At 38.7% G+C, this 18,168-nt stretch overlaps 1 protein-coding gene across 50 annotated transcripts in view; it reads left to right on the forward strand.

Moving 5' to 3' along the window:
- PTPRD (protein tyrosine phosphatase receptor type D) overlaps nucleotides 1–18,168 on the forward strand; it is a 1,118,901-nt gene that overhangs the window by 838,218 nt on the left and 262,515 nt on the right. For all 50 annotated transcript variants that reach the window (XM_042455420.1, XM_042455423.1, XM_042455433.1 and 47 more), the window contains one exon: nucleotides 6,078–6,219. In XM_042455420.1, the coding sequence (XP_042311354.1) occupies nucleotides 6,078–6,219 (142 nt within the window). The remainder of the gene's footprint in view (nucleotides 1–6,077; nucleotides 6,220–18,168) is intronic.

Consider the following 18,168-nt stretch of genomic DNA (forward strand, 5'->3'; position numbering starts at 1 on the left):
AGGAAGTATATAAACTTATTTGAAATGTGCCACTGGATAAGGAATAGTTCTACAGATATCATGGACCAGCAAAAAGGCAGATAAATGAGTTCAAGAACAAATCAGGCCAAAATTCTCACTGGAAGCCAAAATGACTAAACTGAAGCCATTATAGTTTGGGAACATCATGAGATATGTCTCATTAGAAGAGAAGGTAAAGGTTGGTTAAGTTGAAGACAGTAGGAGAAAAAAGGAAGCCCACATTAAAGGTGGATTGAATCAGTCAAGGAAGCCACAGCTCTAGATGTGTAAGATCTAACTATTAATAACAACATTTCTTGGTGGTCACCAGAATTCATATGATCAACAGAAGTCAAAGCTGACTTGATAACAAGATATAAAAACAATTGGCCCTCAGTATCCATGATCTTGTCATCCACAGATTCAAGCATCCGTGGACAGCAAGCCTGCGTTGCTCCCACAGCCCCCCATCCAGTGCTGGTGTGTGCACATGGCCGCACTGCCATTAAGTCCTTTGACCCTAACGTGGTCAAGTGCACGCACCGCCATTGAAGTTCCATTTTTCCATTGTTCTTAATGGTGGCATGGCCATGTGTGCACACCACCATTGGGGACAGCGGAAATTGAGCATTTGAGAATTTTGGTATCCGTGGTGGGTCCGGAATGGATCCCTCTCAGATACCAAGGGCTGACTGTATCTTAATATAGGTATCTTGTATAAGTAAGTATTTTACCATTTGCTGCAGTATTAGTGGTTCTACAAACACCTTTTCAACTGAATATACAGTAACCCTGAAGTGTATGGAAAGGGACTGTATCTTAGTGGTAGCAAAGACAGGGGGCAGGCCTGTAGCTAGGCCTTTAGGGTCCTGGGGCAGAAAGTAGGGCTCGGTAGGGCAGAGTGTTCACATGCTCCCGAGTTCTACCGTGCACCGTGGGTGCCATCTTGGCGCACCACCATTTGGGGGGGCCTTTGGCTGGGGCCCCCAGGGTGGTGCCCCGGTTGCCCCAGCCTAGCTACAGGCCTGACAGAGGGTGGTTCATAAGTATGTGGAATTTGGAATCCATGCCAATTTTCTAATTTTAAGGAAGCTATCCACTGTGCTGAATCTTTGAGAGCGCTTTTAAAGTTTGGATTAAAACTTTGAGTGAATTTGCCACATAATTGAAATTGGAACCATCAGCTATCACTGAGTGGTAGTAGTAGCATCACCAGGCTTTGTGACTCACAGTGTGGGGGGCTGCCAAGGGGGATGCAGTGGCGGCTTGCCCGGTCTTCCCTTCCCACTCCCTTGATCACTTGCTGCCTCTCCTTGGCCAGACAGGGAAGCGGTCACCAGGCAGTGGCCTCCGTTGCCTTCCCCACTTGTCACACATCTGCCTGCTTGCCTGCTTGCCCAGGGCTGCCCGGGATGTGCTCACCCCTCTGCTGCCACTGCCTTGCTTTCCACCTCAGGGAAGCTCGCTCACCTCTTCCTTGCTCTCACTGCTTCCTCCGCTTCCTCCTTGGGGAGAGAACCAAGGCAGCTGGGAGACCTAGTGGCACCACTGAGTGATGGGACACATGTTTTGAATGCAGATATTCCACAATTTAGTGCCCAACATTGCCATGTGTTTTGAAAGGAATCCTGCTTGAAACCCTAGAAAGCTACTACCAGTCAGTGGCAACAATACTAGACTAGATGGACCAGTGGTCTGACTCATTATAAGGAGCTTCGTCTGAAATTGTGCATGTAAAGCTACTTTTTGTGTAGATGCTCCGCATACATTTGAATCTGGTTTTGTATCACTTTTCCATTTACTGTGTTGTGCATGAAATTCTATCTGTGTATTTTGTAGGTGTTGTGTAAATATAATACTGCACATGGTTTTCAATGAAAACTCATTTTCTTTTCAATTTAACTCTGCCCATTTGATTTTGTGGGACGATATTTTAGTTTTTCATAAATTGATGATGATGATGATGATGATGATGATGATGATGATGATGATACTATGGCTACTATTACTATGCTTGCAATTATATTGTCATTATTTATTTATTGCTGTTACTAATTCTAAATCGGAATTGATTGTTATGTATGTTTTTAGAAGTTTAAAATTTATTTATTTATTTATTTATTTATTTATTTATTTATTTTGGAATACCTGCATTTTTATATACATACATAATGAGTTATCTTGGAGATGGGACCCAAATCTAAACCCAAAAAATTAGTTATGTTTTATATGTCCCTTATACACATAGCCTGAAGGTAATTTTATAAAATGGTTTAATAATTTTATGCATGAAACAAAGTTCATATTTATTGAACCATCAGATAGTACACTTGTCACTATCTCAGTGACCCAAGAAAACAGTTTTGGTTTTTGGAATATTTTGCAGATAAGGGAGACTTGGCCTTTACCTTATATTAGATGTGAAGAGTAATATGGAGGAAAGAGGGTGGGGAACCTGTGCATGGATATGTATGTGAGACATGTAATAATGTAATCGATATCTAATAGCCAACAGTAACCTAGGATATGTTATCTTACACCTTCCTGATCATCAGCCTGACTCTTACACAATCTGGAAGAACTAGTTGTATCACAAACACTATGACCACAAATTCTGGAAGTTCTGTACAGAGGTTAGCAAGCCTCAACTCCAGCCTGTCACCTGTGTTTCCATAGACCAGAGATATCGGAATGTGAATCCCTAGGAATAGCTTTCCTAGAGCCCTATTTTCCTGAATAATTTTACAGCAGCAGTTTTACATTCCACAATGTCTGTCTGCCAGTACAGGCAATAACTTCGCTTGTAGAGGGTGTGGTGGTTCGGCATGCACCGAGTGACACCCCAGAAGGGGGTGACACTTGGTGAGGCCCTCCCCATATACTCCTCCCTGTGCTGTCCCCCCACACACTCCTAATCTCCTGTGCCATCCCGTATTCTCCCACACAAACCCCCACCCCTGTGCTCTCCCTGTATCCCCGCACACATACTGCCCCCATGCCATCCTGTCCTTTTACTCATCAGGAAAAGTACAGGACAGCGAAGGAGGAGATGTGCACACTGCCCCCAGAAGCCCTGCTTCAAGGAGTACAGGCAAGACACTAACTGGAAACTGATATGGGATGCTGGTGTCCTAGACAATAGTACCCTGGCCCTATAAAGATGAAAGCCTTCAGTTTAGTTGGAACTTTGTTGGAGCTGGTCACTGTCCACGTTCAGATTCTGGTTTGCCCTTTGTGGGCTGTCAAGATCCTATCCTAGTTTAGCTCAAGATTGCTGGAAGTACAAGTTATTAGAAGGGCAGGATAATTTGTGATTAATAATAATTATATAAAGTATTTCAGCATTGCTGCCCAGCCCACAAGGGCTCCTGAGGCAATGAACAAATAAAACTCAATTAAAACAATACAAAGAGAAAAAACATTTTTAAAACACATTAAAATACTGTTTTAAAATTCCTAAAAGCAGACTAAAAATAATGCTAGAATCCAGTTTTTAAAAGTTTAAAACATCAATTCCAAACACTGACTGCCATCAGAAGAGCACTATTTTGGTTGCCCACTAGAAGCTTTAAAAGTGTTGGGGCCAGCCTACCTTCCTTGGCCAGGGAGTTCCATAGTCAAAACACTGCTACAGAGAAAGCCCTATTAAATGTACCCACCAAACTAACTTCCTGAGAGATTGGGACACACAACACTACCGGACCTACTCTGAAGATCTAAAATTTCTGCCAGGCTCATATGAGAGGAGGAAATTTTTCTGAGATTTCCTTGAAACACCTTGAATTGAGCTTGGAAGCAAATTGGAAACCTCTGCAGTTCTTGCAGGACAGGTGTTATATGGTCTATAAATTATACTCCTGACATGAGTCTGGCTGCCGAATTTTGCACTAATTGCAGCTTCTGCATGCTTTTCAAGGGCAGCCCTATGTAGAGTGCATGACAATACTCTAATTGGGAGGTAATGAAATCATGAACCTGTGGCTGCATCTGTCTTCCTTAAGAAAGAGTGCAGCTAGTGCACCAGCTGAAACTGAGCAAAGATGCTCTTGACCACCACAGCAACCTGGGGTTCCAGGTGCAGCTCTGGGTACAAGAACACCCTCCAAGCTATGAACCTTCAGAACAGACTTCAGTCCAGTCACTGGTTTTGTTTTCTGCTTGGTTTTCTGAAGAGCTCAGGGAAATGAAGCCTGTGCTTTGTATCCATTCTAAAGGATGCTTTGGAGCAACTGTGATAATTCCCTGGGCTATTCCCTATTCCACAGATTAACCAGCGCACCAGCAGAATCACGAACTCTAGCAGCTGGACCCCCCCCCCCCGGACATCCAAGAATCTTTCTGGATCCTTTAGGCTCTGTGGGTGGACCATTGTAATGATTCATCGCTCCTGCAGAAGTTTGGAGTCCAGCAAACCAAAGCTCCTAAGCCAACTTTTGCTAGAAATCGGGTGGTGAACAGGGGCCAAACTAGTGACATCCCTAGGGTTGGCGTCACCCAATGCAGTCACTCATTATGTCACCTCCTCCCATTTCATCCATAGAATGAATCCACAGAATCCTTAGTAATGCTTTGTTGCACTAATGTTACTCATAAATTGTAGTTCCCATAATATTTTTCAAAAATTACTTTAAAAATAAAATTACATTCAGTGATATATGGGAATTATGGTTTATGCATACACATTAGTACAAAAACATTATTATGGATTCTGAATGGTGTGGTATGGGAGGATGTCAATGGAGGGTGACACAACGAGTTATTGCACTAGATGACACCAAACCCAGTGATGCCACCAGTAGGTGGAAGTAGTTATTATGTTCATGGCCAGGAGAAAATGAGGAAGGCTCTTCAAACAGATTCTCCTTGTCAGGATTCTTGGACAGTCAAGAAAGCCCCTTTTTCATCCCTCCCCCTAAGTCTTCAAATATTTCTCTTCCTACCATCATGTAATTTCTTATGCTTTTCAGGAATGTAAATTTTCCTCGCCCTGCTGCTCCAGCCTCTACCTTTAAATATGTGTAACCTTAAAGCATTAAAAGTGTGTAATGTTTTTAGTGCTAAAAAGCATTGGCCAATTAGTACTGTGCTAATTCAGCATTAAATTAAGCACTGTTTGTATATACACTAAATGGTCTAAAAGCTCAGAATTGTTTTCAGCTGAGCCAGAAGGGGAAAGGTCTCAGCTCTGTCAAATTCTTTAGCTACAAGGTGCCTCTGTGGTCAGACTTACAGAGCTAGAGATCAACAAATCTTTTGGGAGTTTTGCCTACATCTTCTTCTTTTTTTAAATACAGGCTATTTTTGCACACAGAAATATAACTTTAAGCCACAAAGTGGGAAAAAGAGGTCTGATAATCCTTAAGAAAAAAAATAAGTTAATGCCAGGATCCATCAGCATTCTCACGGTTTGTGCCTGCTCATGCAGTTGCATTTTCCATGTTTCTGTAGAAGATTTGTAAAGACAGTGCTTTTCTCCTAACATAGAATGTTATATTATTGGTGCTAGAGGCCTGGCATAGACAGGGGATAGGTTGGTGTTGCAGTGCTCCCGAAGCGCAAATAAATTTCCTGGGTGTGATAGTTGATCTAGCCTCAGAGTCTGCAGTTTTTCTAGCTTGCAGCTGCCAGCTGGCCAAAGATGTGTGGCACAGCATAATTTGGATTTAATGTTTTTCAGTGGCCTGGAAACAACTCCTTCAGTCATTGTGAATGAAACACTACTGCCATGGCTAGATCATCATTACCATGTCATGGCATCATTGCCCTATTATGTCCTTGTCAAAGTCATTAACAATTAGACTAACCCATAACTATAAACTTGTTAGTGTAAGGTCACTTGGGTTTTAAAACTCTGCATTAATTTTTTCCCATTAACTTTTTGCACTGAAGGCCACCTAAAATACAATAAGCACTACCTGTAAGGACTAGTAAAAAAACAGTTTTCTAATTTTTAGTGTGCTCTTTTAAGCTTATAAAATATCTTACACTGGCTTTTAGAGTAGCTATATTCTTTCAGGATTAGCTGAGAGGTAGGGATTTGTAACAACACCTGTGACAGCTATTGTTTCCTTCAATAGGTAATAGAGTTTGATGATGGATCTGGATCAGTTCTCAGAATACAACCACTTCGGACTCCACGGGATGAAGCTATTTATGAATGTGTTGCTTCTAACAGTGTTGGTGAAATAAGTGTGTCCACAAGACTCACTGTGTTGCGTGGTAAGTTGCATCCATTTGGAATTTAGTTTCTTTAAAAAAAACATTGTTTGCTATTGCTTCTTACGCTTGGTAAAGAAAGTCATTTGAAAGGTACAGTATTGATAATTAGGTATTTGGATTGTGGGAAATCTAATGAGTAAATCATGCTGATACCATCTGTTGTATTTGTGTGTACAGACCGAATTTTGTTACTGTTTTCCCTCCTATGCCGGGTATTTGTTCTAATTGTTGGCTGAGTGTTTCTTATATGATGGTATGTTGTGTGGGGGGGGGGGGGGGGGGCTGGTGATGCTAAAACCATGAATGCTGTCTTGATGAGTCTGTGAACCTTTTGAATTGGCTTTTAAAAATATTAGAAATGCTGCTGAGATCCAACAGGGGCACAACTTGGGAATTTTAAAATGAGAGGGTTTCAGCTAAAAGCATGTTATAGTTTTGCAGATGTAGTGGGTTTTCAGAGTGCTGGTCTTGGCATTTTATGCTGTCTGATGGGTATTTATATCAAAGGTAACCCAAGCAAGTTGACACTGACCTTGGCAAAATGATATGAACAGAATTTATTTACATAATGATGAGCTTCAGCTAAACACGTTAGTGAACACGAGCAGGCTTCAGCAATAGGCATGCTTGTCATCTTGTTCTGATTCCTTGTATTTCTTGAGCATTCATAGCTAGTGAATCTTATTTTAAAGTCAAATTCAGTGCTCTCACCATATATGAGATCTATTTCATCCCTCACAGGTGTCACTCCTGTGAACCACTGGTGAGAACTCGCTGTAATAAAACAAAAACAAAACCCAGAAAATAGATGGCCTTATGCATCTAATTTCCAGTCTTCTAGAGACAAAGAGATTTACTTCTCCATTACCTGTATCGTTGTCTGACATTGTATTTCTGTACCAAGGTTGATACTCGGTGATATCCAAGGAGTCTTATGTTCTTGGAATATATCAGTGAATGAGAATTTAGAAGCTGATTTTTAGGGTTCTGTGTTTTTCTCCTTTAATTTAGAAAGCATTTTGGCTAGTAGAGATTTACTTTGTAATTCAGTTTCATTGTTGTAAGACTGGTTTGATTACTGTGTGGTGGTCTTTACCATGACAAAACATAATTTTACTTAATTTTCTGTATATACAATGTTATTACAAACATTGGTTACTCATAATTGATTCCTTTGCCTCAGTAAATGGAGGAGCAGATTCAGGTGATTGCTCATGCTTTTTTTTTAAAAAAAATGTGGAGGTGGCAGTGATATGGGCAGAAAATTGTGTCTTTTGCACCACAAACCTGCAGTTTGTAGAATTCAGATGTTGTTTTTTAAGTAACCTTTTAGTTACCTTTGAAAAATGGGACAGTAAATAGATACTGTATACAGGTTGAGTATCTCTTATCTGAAAAGCTTGGGACCAGAAGTATTCAGTATTTCAGTTTTTTTCCCCAGATTTTAGAATATATGTGTTTACATATACTTAATGAGACATAATAAGGCTAGGATCTGTAAAATGGCAGGAGGCATGGATGCCCGCCATTTTATAGATCCTTGCATCTCTCTCCAGCTGTGTTTCTCTCCAGCCTCACAAATACAGTGCAGGTACATACTGTACTATTTGTGTTGTAGCTGAACATATTTTGAATTTTGGAGTACTTCACATTTTGGAATTGCAGATAACGGATACTCAACCTATATACACACACAACACACACATAATTATAAAGTAAATACTTACCTTATCAGGGACTTTCAATTATAAGTGTAACTGCTTCCTTTCAACACGATTAGTTCCCGTGCTCTGTATAAAAATCAGTTTGGTATGTACCGAGATCTGAAAGCTTTAAACAATTAGGAAAGATGCTATAGTGGAGGAGAGTAGTGACCATGTTACTGGGAGAGATGTATTTTCTTACAGTATCCTAAGGCTTGCAGAGAACAAAAGTATACTCTACAAACTGAATGAAGAAAAGAAACTAGGCTGTTTGAAAAAAAGGAACTGGGCTATGGGAGGAATGGATGAACTAAGAGTAGACCATGCATTGAAAAAAAAAAGACCTGTGCTATTGTTCATAGGCCTTTGACTAGTTTACAAGACATGTTAGGTTTCCCCTACACTAGTAAATCTGCAAAAGTACATTCTTGGAAGTTACTAGAAATTCCATAGCTCAGCATTCTGCTTTTCTGTTCAATATAGCCAGTGTTCATAATCTATAACCCTCCACCAATTCTTGGTTATATCATCTTGGCTACCCATTAGACTCGGTGCTGTTTTGAAGAATATACTTTAATGTATGCAATGCAAAAATTACACATTTTCATAGTCTGTAACCAGAGAATCTTAGACTACATGCACAGCAAGTTGAAGCTTTCTTACTGTAGAACTATGCTATCAATTTTGGTCCCACAATATGTTGCCAGATAGAGTGTTTTCTTTCTTTGAAGAAAAAAAGGAGGATTGAGAGGATATAAGTATATAAATCTGAACTGTCTTTTAACAAGAAAGCTAATTTTAATAGATAAATTTAACAGGAAGGGCTAGTGAATATATTTTTCTTTCTTTTAGATTTTTTGATGCTAATGTTTTTGTAGCAGAGATCACAAGTTTAATATGAATATGGATAATATGAATGATAGCTTTTGCTTGCTAAGTAGTTGATTATCTCATAGTTCCTTCAATAACTCAGTGAAGTGCTATGCAGAAGGGTGACAACCTGTCCATTATTTTGCACTGCATAGTTTATGGATCTCTAATGTAATGAGATGGGTGTTATTAAAACAACTTCATCTTGTACGAAGAATGGGAACACAAGTAAAAGAGAGAGGAGGCATACAGTGGGGCAAAAAAGTATTTATTCAGCCACCAATAGTGCAAGTTCTCCCACTTAAAAAGATGAGAGAGGCCTGTAATTTGTGCTGTGCATGTATTTGTATAAATAAAAATCCACACTACAAATAATACTGAGGAGGAACCAAAGGTAATCAGCTGTCTGTCATATCTTTAAAAATTGAAACGATTACTCACAGCTTCATCAAATAGAAACTAATGAAATACAACAAATGAACACCAAATAGAATTTGCATCTGTAATTAATTTGTTTTATTCTGTATTAATTTTAACAGTTAAAATGAATAGAACAAGTTGAATAGTTTATTATTGCATTGCCATTCAAGAGGAATATAAATCTCTATATTCCAATAAAGGCAATAGTGCTAACTGAGAGGTGCTGTGTTACTCCTAACAGCAGTGTATTTACTATGTAAGTGTCATGGGTAATTCTCATTGCATCCCATTGTGGGAGAAAGGCAGGATATACATCTTGGAAATAAATCCTGGAAATAAATTGCTGTTCAGCTTTACCATAATTGAACATGTTAGAAATAAATTTCAATCTGTTGAAAGGTCAGATTTTCAAACAGCGAAACAAACAGATTTCCCCAAAGTTAGCAATAATATAGAGGATAAAGACAAAAATATGTTCATGTTTGTACATTTGATTGATACTTACATTAATAACTTTTATTTATACCTTAGTGATTTTGAATTTGTACTGTTCCAACACACTCTGCCATTGAAAAACTTTTGAAAATTTCAGATTGCAATGTAGTGGCTAGTTCACAAGCAGGATGGGAGTAACATAGAGCCTTTCTGTTCATGTTTCCCAGCAGTTAGTACTGAAAGCTGCACAGGCTCTGATACTAAAAGTAACATATAACCACCATGACTAGAAGTCATCAAAAACTTTATTCTCCATGCATTTTTTTCACATTTCCTTTTAAAGTTATCTCAGTTAGCAGCCTTCGCTACATTTGGTGGTGGCAAGGTGCACAATTCAGCTATTCAGTTTGAGAGGAAGTGCTTCCTTTTATCAACCTTGATTGCAGATAAAGACTCTCTCATCTGTTTGTCTCTTTGGATAGATGTTGTCCATTTATCTAGAAGCAGGAAGAATGCTTTCTTGATAGCCTTATTCCTGAAAAACTCGTCTTGCCTTCTCTTTACAAATTTTTCATCTAATGAACAATATTTTCATTTTTAAGAAAGCCTGTTTAGTTTTTTATTCTGCCACTCTCCTGAATGTTTTCCCCCCAAATCTGAATTGTTAGCACATCCTGCATACCTCACACTGTATTTTGGATCTCCATGTTTTCATATTTCATATCTGGAGCCAGAATGTTCTCAAAAGGTCATGATGACTCTCTTGGAACACTAGGTGAGATTCCTATGAGAAAGGAGCGAAGACCTGAGTACATGTGGATGACCCAGGTAAATATACAATCAAGGCTTAATGGGTGTTCTAACTGCTCCTTCCTTCTTGCAAATCCTCTCCAGTTCCTCTTGCAGCAAGAGACAAAGGAGGTCTCATTGCACCAAAGTAGTAAGCCAATTCTCTCTGCTGTGCTTCCTGCCAAAATAAATGTATTATTAATGTCTCTGTCCATTCACCCTGGAGTTGTCCTGATCCAATCAGGACACCCTAATGTTAAATCCTTTAAAAAGTCTCAAATCCCATTGTCGATTCCTGGGAAAGGACACCAAGTCTTTGTTACCTTACAAGATAGCACAACTCCATAGGCTAGTTTTCAGGTAAATATTGGTCTCAAAAACTTAGTCTCTGTGCACATAGTGTGCATACAGTTGTCCCTGGCTATGTTCTGTGTCACTTTCAGAGCTCTGTCTGAGCAACTCCTGCTTTCTGTGGTCTACTCCTGCCTTCTAAAAAATACCTCAAACTCCACAATCCTGTTTCCATATTTCTATTTTGGTTAGCTTTTGGATGCTGTATGCTTGAATTGCTATTGTATTCGCGTGTGCTTGCACTCTGCATTTTTCTTAATAAAATCCTCTGAATTCTCCAAACATGAAGTTGTCCTGAGTTATTAATGGTATACAAGATGTCAATGATCCTAAAGGTTACCAAGCTTCTTGCAAAGCTGACTTCGCCAACATTTAAAGTCACACTGACATACTTGGTGAGGACCTCTCTACAGTCCCCCACCTTTCTTTGGGTAACAGTCTTGAGTTTTATTTTAGTGTATTCTGCTGTTGGTTTTAATAAAGACTTTCATCAGTTTTTTTGTTCATTTTAAATTATTGGTATTTTTCACTATTTCTCAAATTTTTTCTTTACGTTTCCAAGTGATAGCTGCTAGAAAAAATGAAGCATAAATTTGTTATCATAATTAATAATTGTGATCTGCTGCTGTAACTTTTATTAGCCAGTTTGATTCCATGTTCTGACTGTTTAATTTCAGTTGTGAGTAATTATTGATTTTTTATGAGTGTGAAAAATATATGCACATTTGTTGCTGTTAAGATTCATGTATGAACCCAAGCAACCTTGATGATATTAAGCTGTTCAGAAGTTTTCTGAAAGGCATAAATACTTACTGATGGACGAAAAGGAACTTAGAGCTGTTTAAAGCTTGGTAATATTTAGTAATTACTGCCGCAGTTATTCATGTAGGAGGAAAACAATCTGTTTCTCCAGATCTGAAAGGTATTCAGATTCTGGTTCAGTTGATTAATCCATCAGATACTAGTTTCATTAAGTACAACAAAAATGGTCAAAGTATAGTATAAACCTCTTACCATGGAATGATGAAACCACTAATAATGGTGACCCATTGAAATGAATGACTTCCAGCTGATGTTTACCTTAACGTTGCACTGGGGGACTTAGAGATTCTTAGAGAGAAAACCTATCTAGGTATTTCTAGGTCCTTCAGCACAACACTATGATCGACTTCCATGAGAAGCATACCAGAGAATTGCTCTGGAGGACCTCGGAAATGACTAGAGGGAACTTTTTTCCTGGATGTGGGTAAATGAAATTGATTCCAGTTTCAGGGATACGGAGGTCTTACTGGAGGTCCCTGGGGCTGCATACTCTGCCATCTTTGCTTCCCTCAGCCCCTCCAGACTCCCCAAGACATTGTTTATCCGGCTTCTAGAAACAGTGAATTGCCAGCCCAGTGAAACAACCATTCCTTAACTGGCAACACATTTTATTTGTAATATTTAAACTGAAGACAATCCTTCCCAATTATGCCTCTTTCTATAAAGCTTTCTTTAGATATATGTTAAAAGCTACAGGTGCCAAGTCATTGGCAATCCATTCCCCAAAACCTCAGGGGCAAAGCCTGTGATTGGGGCAGGTCTTTGTGGTGTCACACATCCAGAACAGGCAAAGGTTGGTCTACTGTCTAGGACTACTACTGATGTTGACTGTAGAAATTGGTATGATGGCAGTGTGGGTAAATGGGCCCACAACTGCAATGAAGTCTAGCTAAACAGATAATATGACAATCCAGACCCAAGAGAAAAACAACAAGCACTTACTAGCTAGAGCAAGTGCCATCATATCCACTAGGTCTTACCTGTGTTGGTAACAGAGTTTCTGTAATGATCACTACTAGTCCCCAGAAACTAGTCCCCACCCCCAAGCTTAGTGTTACTAGGTTTGTATAGCAAGATGACACACATTTTATGTTGCTGGCATGCTATCTTGCCCCAAATAGTGCACCTGGTCGAAGTGTATGCAATGTCAGCTCTCTTCCCAGACTTGACCTTTGGGTGCACCACCAGTATTGCACAAGCACAACTTACAGATTTCTGGACACTGTGCCATAGACTCTTAGAGCCAACTGGAAACAGGTGCCCAGGTTTTAAAGCCCCTTCCCTCACAAAACAAATGTTTTTCTTCCTGCCTAAAGAAGCACAGCAGTTCTCTCTGACTTCAGTCAATGCCCTGAGAAAGGGCAATAATAATTATAGGCAGGAAGGAATCTGTCAAACCAGGAAACATCCTTTTCATGCAGATTTTTCTGAGATGCACACTGTCTTCTATGTTGCACTGGTACTAGTTCCAGGAAATGTGAAGTGTTCACTGACAGACAGGTGGATGAGTTCTGCACAGTCTTCTGCACTTATTACTGTTAGGGCATTTCTTAGCAGATCATGGTTCTCTTATATATTTAGACTACCAAATGTGAACAGTTATTTTCAGATGTACAGATCTGGAATTCCAACCACCCAAAGGATATACAGTAATGGGTATATCAAAGCGAGAAATTGATTTGCCCTTTCATGGTAAGAGACTAAAATATAATAAAATAGCAATGACTAAAGGAATCTGTTGAAAACTCTTTTTAATGGACAACATGGTGTTTTTATATGTAGTGCTCAGTCTCACTATGATAGATTTTATTTCATGTAATGCAATGACTATTCTAAACTGACATCAAAGGGAGCAGCTGACTTATTATTCTTCCATTAATCTTGGGTTGCCAAAATGCATTAATAAAGTCAATATTCACCAGTTAAATCACAAATGGAATTTCCTTACCTTCCTTCACAAATGGATAAATCATCTTGTGCAAAGGTTTCACTGTGACTTAAATTATTCTATTAAAATGATTTACTATCAAGCTACTATATTCGGCTTGCTAAGTTATGAATTGTTGCCAGGTAATAGTAGCATGTCCACATTTTTATTTTCAGAGCTTCTTGTGTTTGCATAATGAAGAAAGGTGTCAGATCAATGACTCTCTCTTAACACACACACACACACACACACACACACACACACACACACACACAAAATCAATCTCCGTTGTTGCATTTGTTTGTAATTTTAGACACTTGCCTGGATCCAAAGTCTTGCTTGAGCTGTTTTCCAGTCTATTAGACTGAGTCTCTCTTTATCAGATTTCTGGGAGAATTGTTTTATTTTGGATTGGAGCCATTGATTTCATTTGTTTTTCTGTAATCTATGTGTGTGCATGTGTGTGTGTACCTGAAATAAAATAAAAAACCCTTTTTCTGTAATATAAATAAAATAAACCCGAAAAAGAGACTAAAAATAACAATTGTAGTAGAACACACATTCCAACTGTTTAGATCAGATGCTGGCAAAGTGCAGGCCATCAAATGTTTTTGCATTGCAACTCCCAGCATTCTTCCACATTGCCTAGGCTGGTAAAGGCTGATGAGAACTGCAGTTTAACAACATCTGGACAACTGCACTCTGCTCATCCCTGATCTAGATAATTCAGATGATAATTTACTTGTTTGTGTGTTTTTAAAATAAATTGGTGTTTTCAATTATGAGTTGTGCTTTATTAACCACAAAGTTGCAATGTTTCCTTCTTTGCAAGCAGCTGATGGTACACTTGGTGACACGCAAAATAAGTCTTGCATTTCATTTTGGTTTATCGATATTCCTTGATTTTGTTATCCCATGATTAATGGTGCAGTTGCAGCTGAAAATGCATTTTAGATACAAAATAGATTTGGTATGCTCCTTGTGTGATCAGGCTAATAAGTTATCGGTCTGTGAAATGCTTAGCCAGAATAAGGCTGATGTTATCAGTCCCCCACCTGTTTTCATGCATTAAAGTGTGCCCTGTTAAACTAGCCACAGAATTTACAAGATTTAACAAGGGCTAGGTCAGAGAGGTAGCTGACTTTCCCAGTTGCACAGAGTGACATGTGCATGTGCAGTGATGACAGGATCCTTTCATCTCTTGTGTGCAAACAAATGTGCTCCGAGTTGTAGTATGTTATGATGAATGGTTCCTAATTGTTGCATTTTGAGAAGGAGGCATTTCTTTCAAATTTTGTTTACCTTTCCCGCCTTTCGGTCTACCAGTAAGCATTTGATCACTAACATGTTCTTTCGGAAGCTAACATGTTTTTCTCTCCATAATACAAAGCTTTATGGGGAATAGCTCTTAAAACAGAATTCTAAACACTGGTTCATTTTAACCTTTGATGCTGAAAATTAGTATAGGAAGCAACCCCAATTAGCAATTCTAACATCAAAGGGTACAAAATGCTGCTTTCTACTCCCAGTGCCCATATCTAACTCCCACTCATTTTAAGGGAAGCAAAGAACATTCCTTTGAGTCCTTTATCAGATAAATGAGCTGTTAAATATGATCAGCCACATTTCCAGCATGTGCCTACCAGGACCTTCTTTAATATGGCAAACTAGCAGTTTCAGTTCCCTGCTCTGTTGGCTAATAAGACTCTAAAATGCAGCTGCTAATAGCAGATGCATAATACAGATTTGTATCATCTGTTGAGCTTTTTAAACTATAAAGATTGTTGGAATGTTTTTTTCCCATCTCCCCTTTTTTACTGCCTTTCTTTGTAATTTGTGTGTGTGTTTGTGCCTGTGTGTATGCACCTTCAGGTCATCTGTTGATTTATGTTGACCTCATGAATTTCATAGGGTATTTTTGGGTGAGGAATTCTCAAAAGTGTTTTTCCCAGTTGCTTTCTAAAGCACCTGGTATTACATAGACACAAACACCCAGACACAATGTTCTCTGCTTCACACAACCCATGGACACCAAAACCCATTGATGCTCAAGTACCATAAAATAAAGTGGCATAGTAAGATGGTGTCCCTTTTATAAAATGGCAAAATCAAGGTTTGCTGTTTGGAGTGTGTGTGTGTGTGTATTCAAAAACATTTTCAAGCCCTGGATGCTTGGATCAATGGATAAAAGAATCCATGGATATGGAGGGCTACCTCTTCCTCTCTGTGTGTGTAATTATTATTTTTATTAGGTTTTCCAAATATATAAAACATAAAGCTAACACTAAGAATAGAATACTGTATTGGAAAATATATGGAGAAAAAAGATACAAAAAGAATCAGAGGTGAGAAAAAATAGAAGAAAAGTAGAAAGAAAAATATATTAAAATGCCTTTCAGTTTTCTCCATAGTGGTTATATACAGGGTATTTATACAGTATTACTCTAAACTAAAATAAAAATGTTCAGTGCTTTTCTAATACAGTAAATCATCAACTGCTTTTCTATAAAGTATAATTACTAATAACCAAGCTCAAAGTTCACATAATCCTAAACAAATTCCATACAAGAAAAAGTATTAGTAAATTTTCTTGATAACCTATGACAAATTATTAGTTTGTAATATTCTAACCCTAGCCTACACCAAAGTATATCACTTTGCCTTTACCTATTAATTAAACTAAACAAATTATCTTCTTTCTTCTCTCAAACACCATCATCTTAAATAACACCTTTTAATAACAGAAGTTAGTTTATTCACATTTTCCTCTCCCCTCTCTATGCACTTCACTCTAATATTCATGTCTCCTAAATATTTAAGTCACCCCTATATTTTGCCCCCCTCCCCAAAATATTTCCATAAAACCTCCTGTCTTAACTATCATGTTCTTCAGACTAACACAGCTTCAACCCAACAGAGCCCATATCTTCAACCAAATTAGATAAATCCTATTTCCTCCAGTCTACCCACTTAAATCTCACCCTTGGATTTCTATCAGAGTCCCAAATTTGAATACTTCGGGCATCATTCAGACCCTCCCATATAACCTGATTGGGAGACAGCCCTCCATAATGAATATAGATTTTAAAAAGCCTTCAGATTTTTCTCCTCCAAGTCCCACCCCCCCCCATCTGTCACCTTCCTCTTCATATTCAGTATTATTATTCTTGTTTGGATCTCCCACACTATGCCCAATAATCTTCCTGGAATAAATCTCCAAGGTCTCTGCTGGGTCTTCATTATTGTCCCATTCTGACTGTGAGGTTCCCCCAAAATCTGTGGCTTCACCCTCCAATTTGGCTTCTTTATCTTCATCTTCCTTCTGAAGTAGAATAGGATATTCAGCTTCATTCTCTAAATCACTGTCTTCCACCTTGTCATTTGTTAACTTTAGATCCACACTAACTTACCTAATGCAGTCTCCCACTGAAGCAACTGTTATTAAGTATCAATGGAACCACCCAGTGTTTAATTTCCTCTGATCCCAATCCAAAAAAGCTTGACTTTGTCATGACAAACCACAAACCCTTCTGTCCAGCTTTACCTGCAAAGTGTATGGAAAAACAGAGCAACGTTCAGTTTTATAAAGTTATTTTCATCAAGTTCTATATCCTTAGTGATTCAGAAGGTTTATTCTTTTCTCTCCTTTTACAGGTAGTTTTATAAGACTCTCTGCACTCAGTCCCTAGAACTCACATAGCTAAAACAAAAGAAAAGAAGGGGGAAACCCCAACTCTCATAGTAATCCAAAAGCCATAAACTCACCAAAGCATCTATTAATTATTCGTTTGAAGATTCCTTCTACTTTTTAAATCCAAATATTAGTACAGATATACTTAGAAAAGGAAGTTCAGTTGCAGCTTAATGTCCATTTGGCTGATGGACAGTGGGAAGAGCTGTTGAATTTGTCCCTCAGTCCCCCTACCTTGGTCCCAGTCATCTATTATAACTCCATGGAGCTCTGGGATTTTTTTCAGGGGGGGGGAGTTTACAGATCTTTGTGGGTAAATTCTTTATTCCCCCTTTCTCAGGGGGAAAAACACAGGACGAAATTTGTCTCCAAACCTGTGCCTATTGCTGCTGCCACCTTCTCCTCCATACAACTGTGTGGAATAGTCTCATTGAGATATGTTCTGTAGCTGGACGTCTAGCACCTGGTATTCATTGATGGTCTCCCATTCAAGTACTAACCAGAGCTGATCCTGTTTAGGTTCCAAGATTTGGTGCTTTTATGGGAAACTTAAATAATATTTTTTAAAATCTTAAAAAAAAAGAATCTGGAACTTGTTGCTGTTGTTGTTGTTGACTTCTATAACTCCTAAGAGGGCCTGGAGGTATCCTTGTTTGGATCCAGCCATAGAGGCATAGGTGGATGGGTCATTGCTACTGTCCACTCTCAACAAGCCATTAAATAGCCATGCCATTAAATGTACTTCCCTTTCCAGGAACCAAGTGAGAGAGGAAAGGTTAGGAGAGAGATTCCACTTGGGTGAAACTTTACGCTCTGTCTACCCATGCAAGATCTCAGCCAACACTTGATTAGTGAGGATAGCAATGAGCTGAAAAAGTAGTTTGGTAAGTGTGCCCACATTGACATATATAACACAATTTTCTATAAGGTATAAGCCTTCA

The sequence above is a fragment of the Sceloporus undulatus genome, chromosome 2 (assembly GCF_019175285.1).
Source record: "Sceloporus undulatus isolate JIND9_A2432 ecotype Alabama chromosome 2, SceUnd_v1.1, whole genome shotgun sequence".
Classification (NCBI taxonomy): Eukaryota; Metazoa; Chordata; class Lepidosauria; order Squamata; family Phrynosomatidae; genus Sceloporus; species Sceloporus undulatus.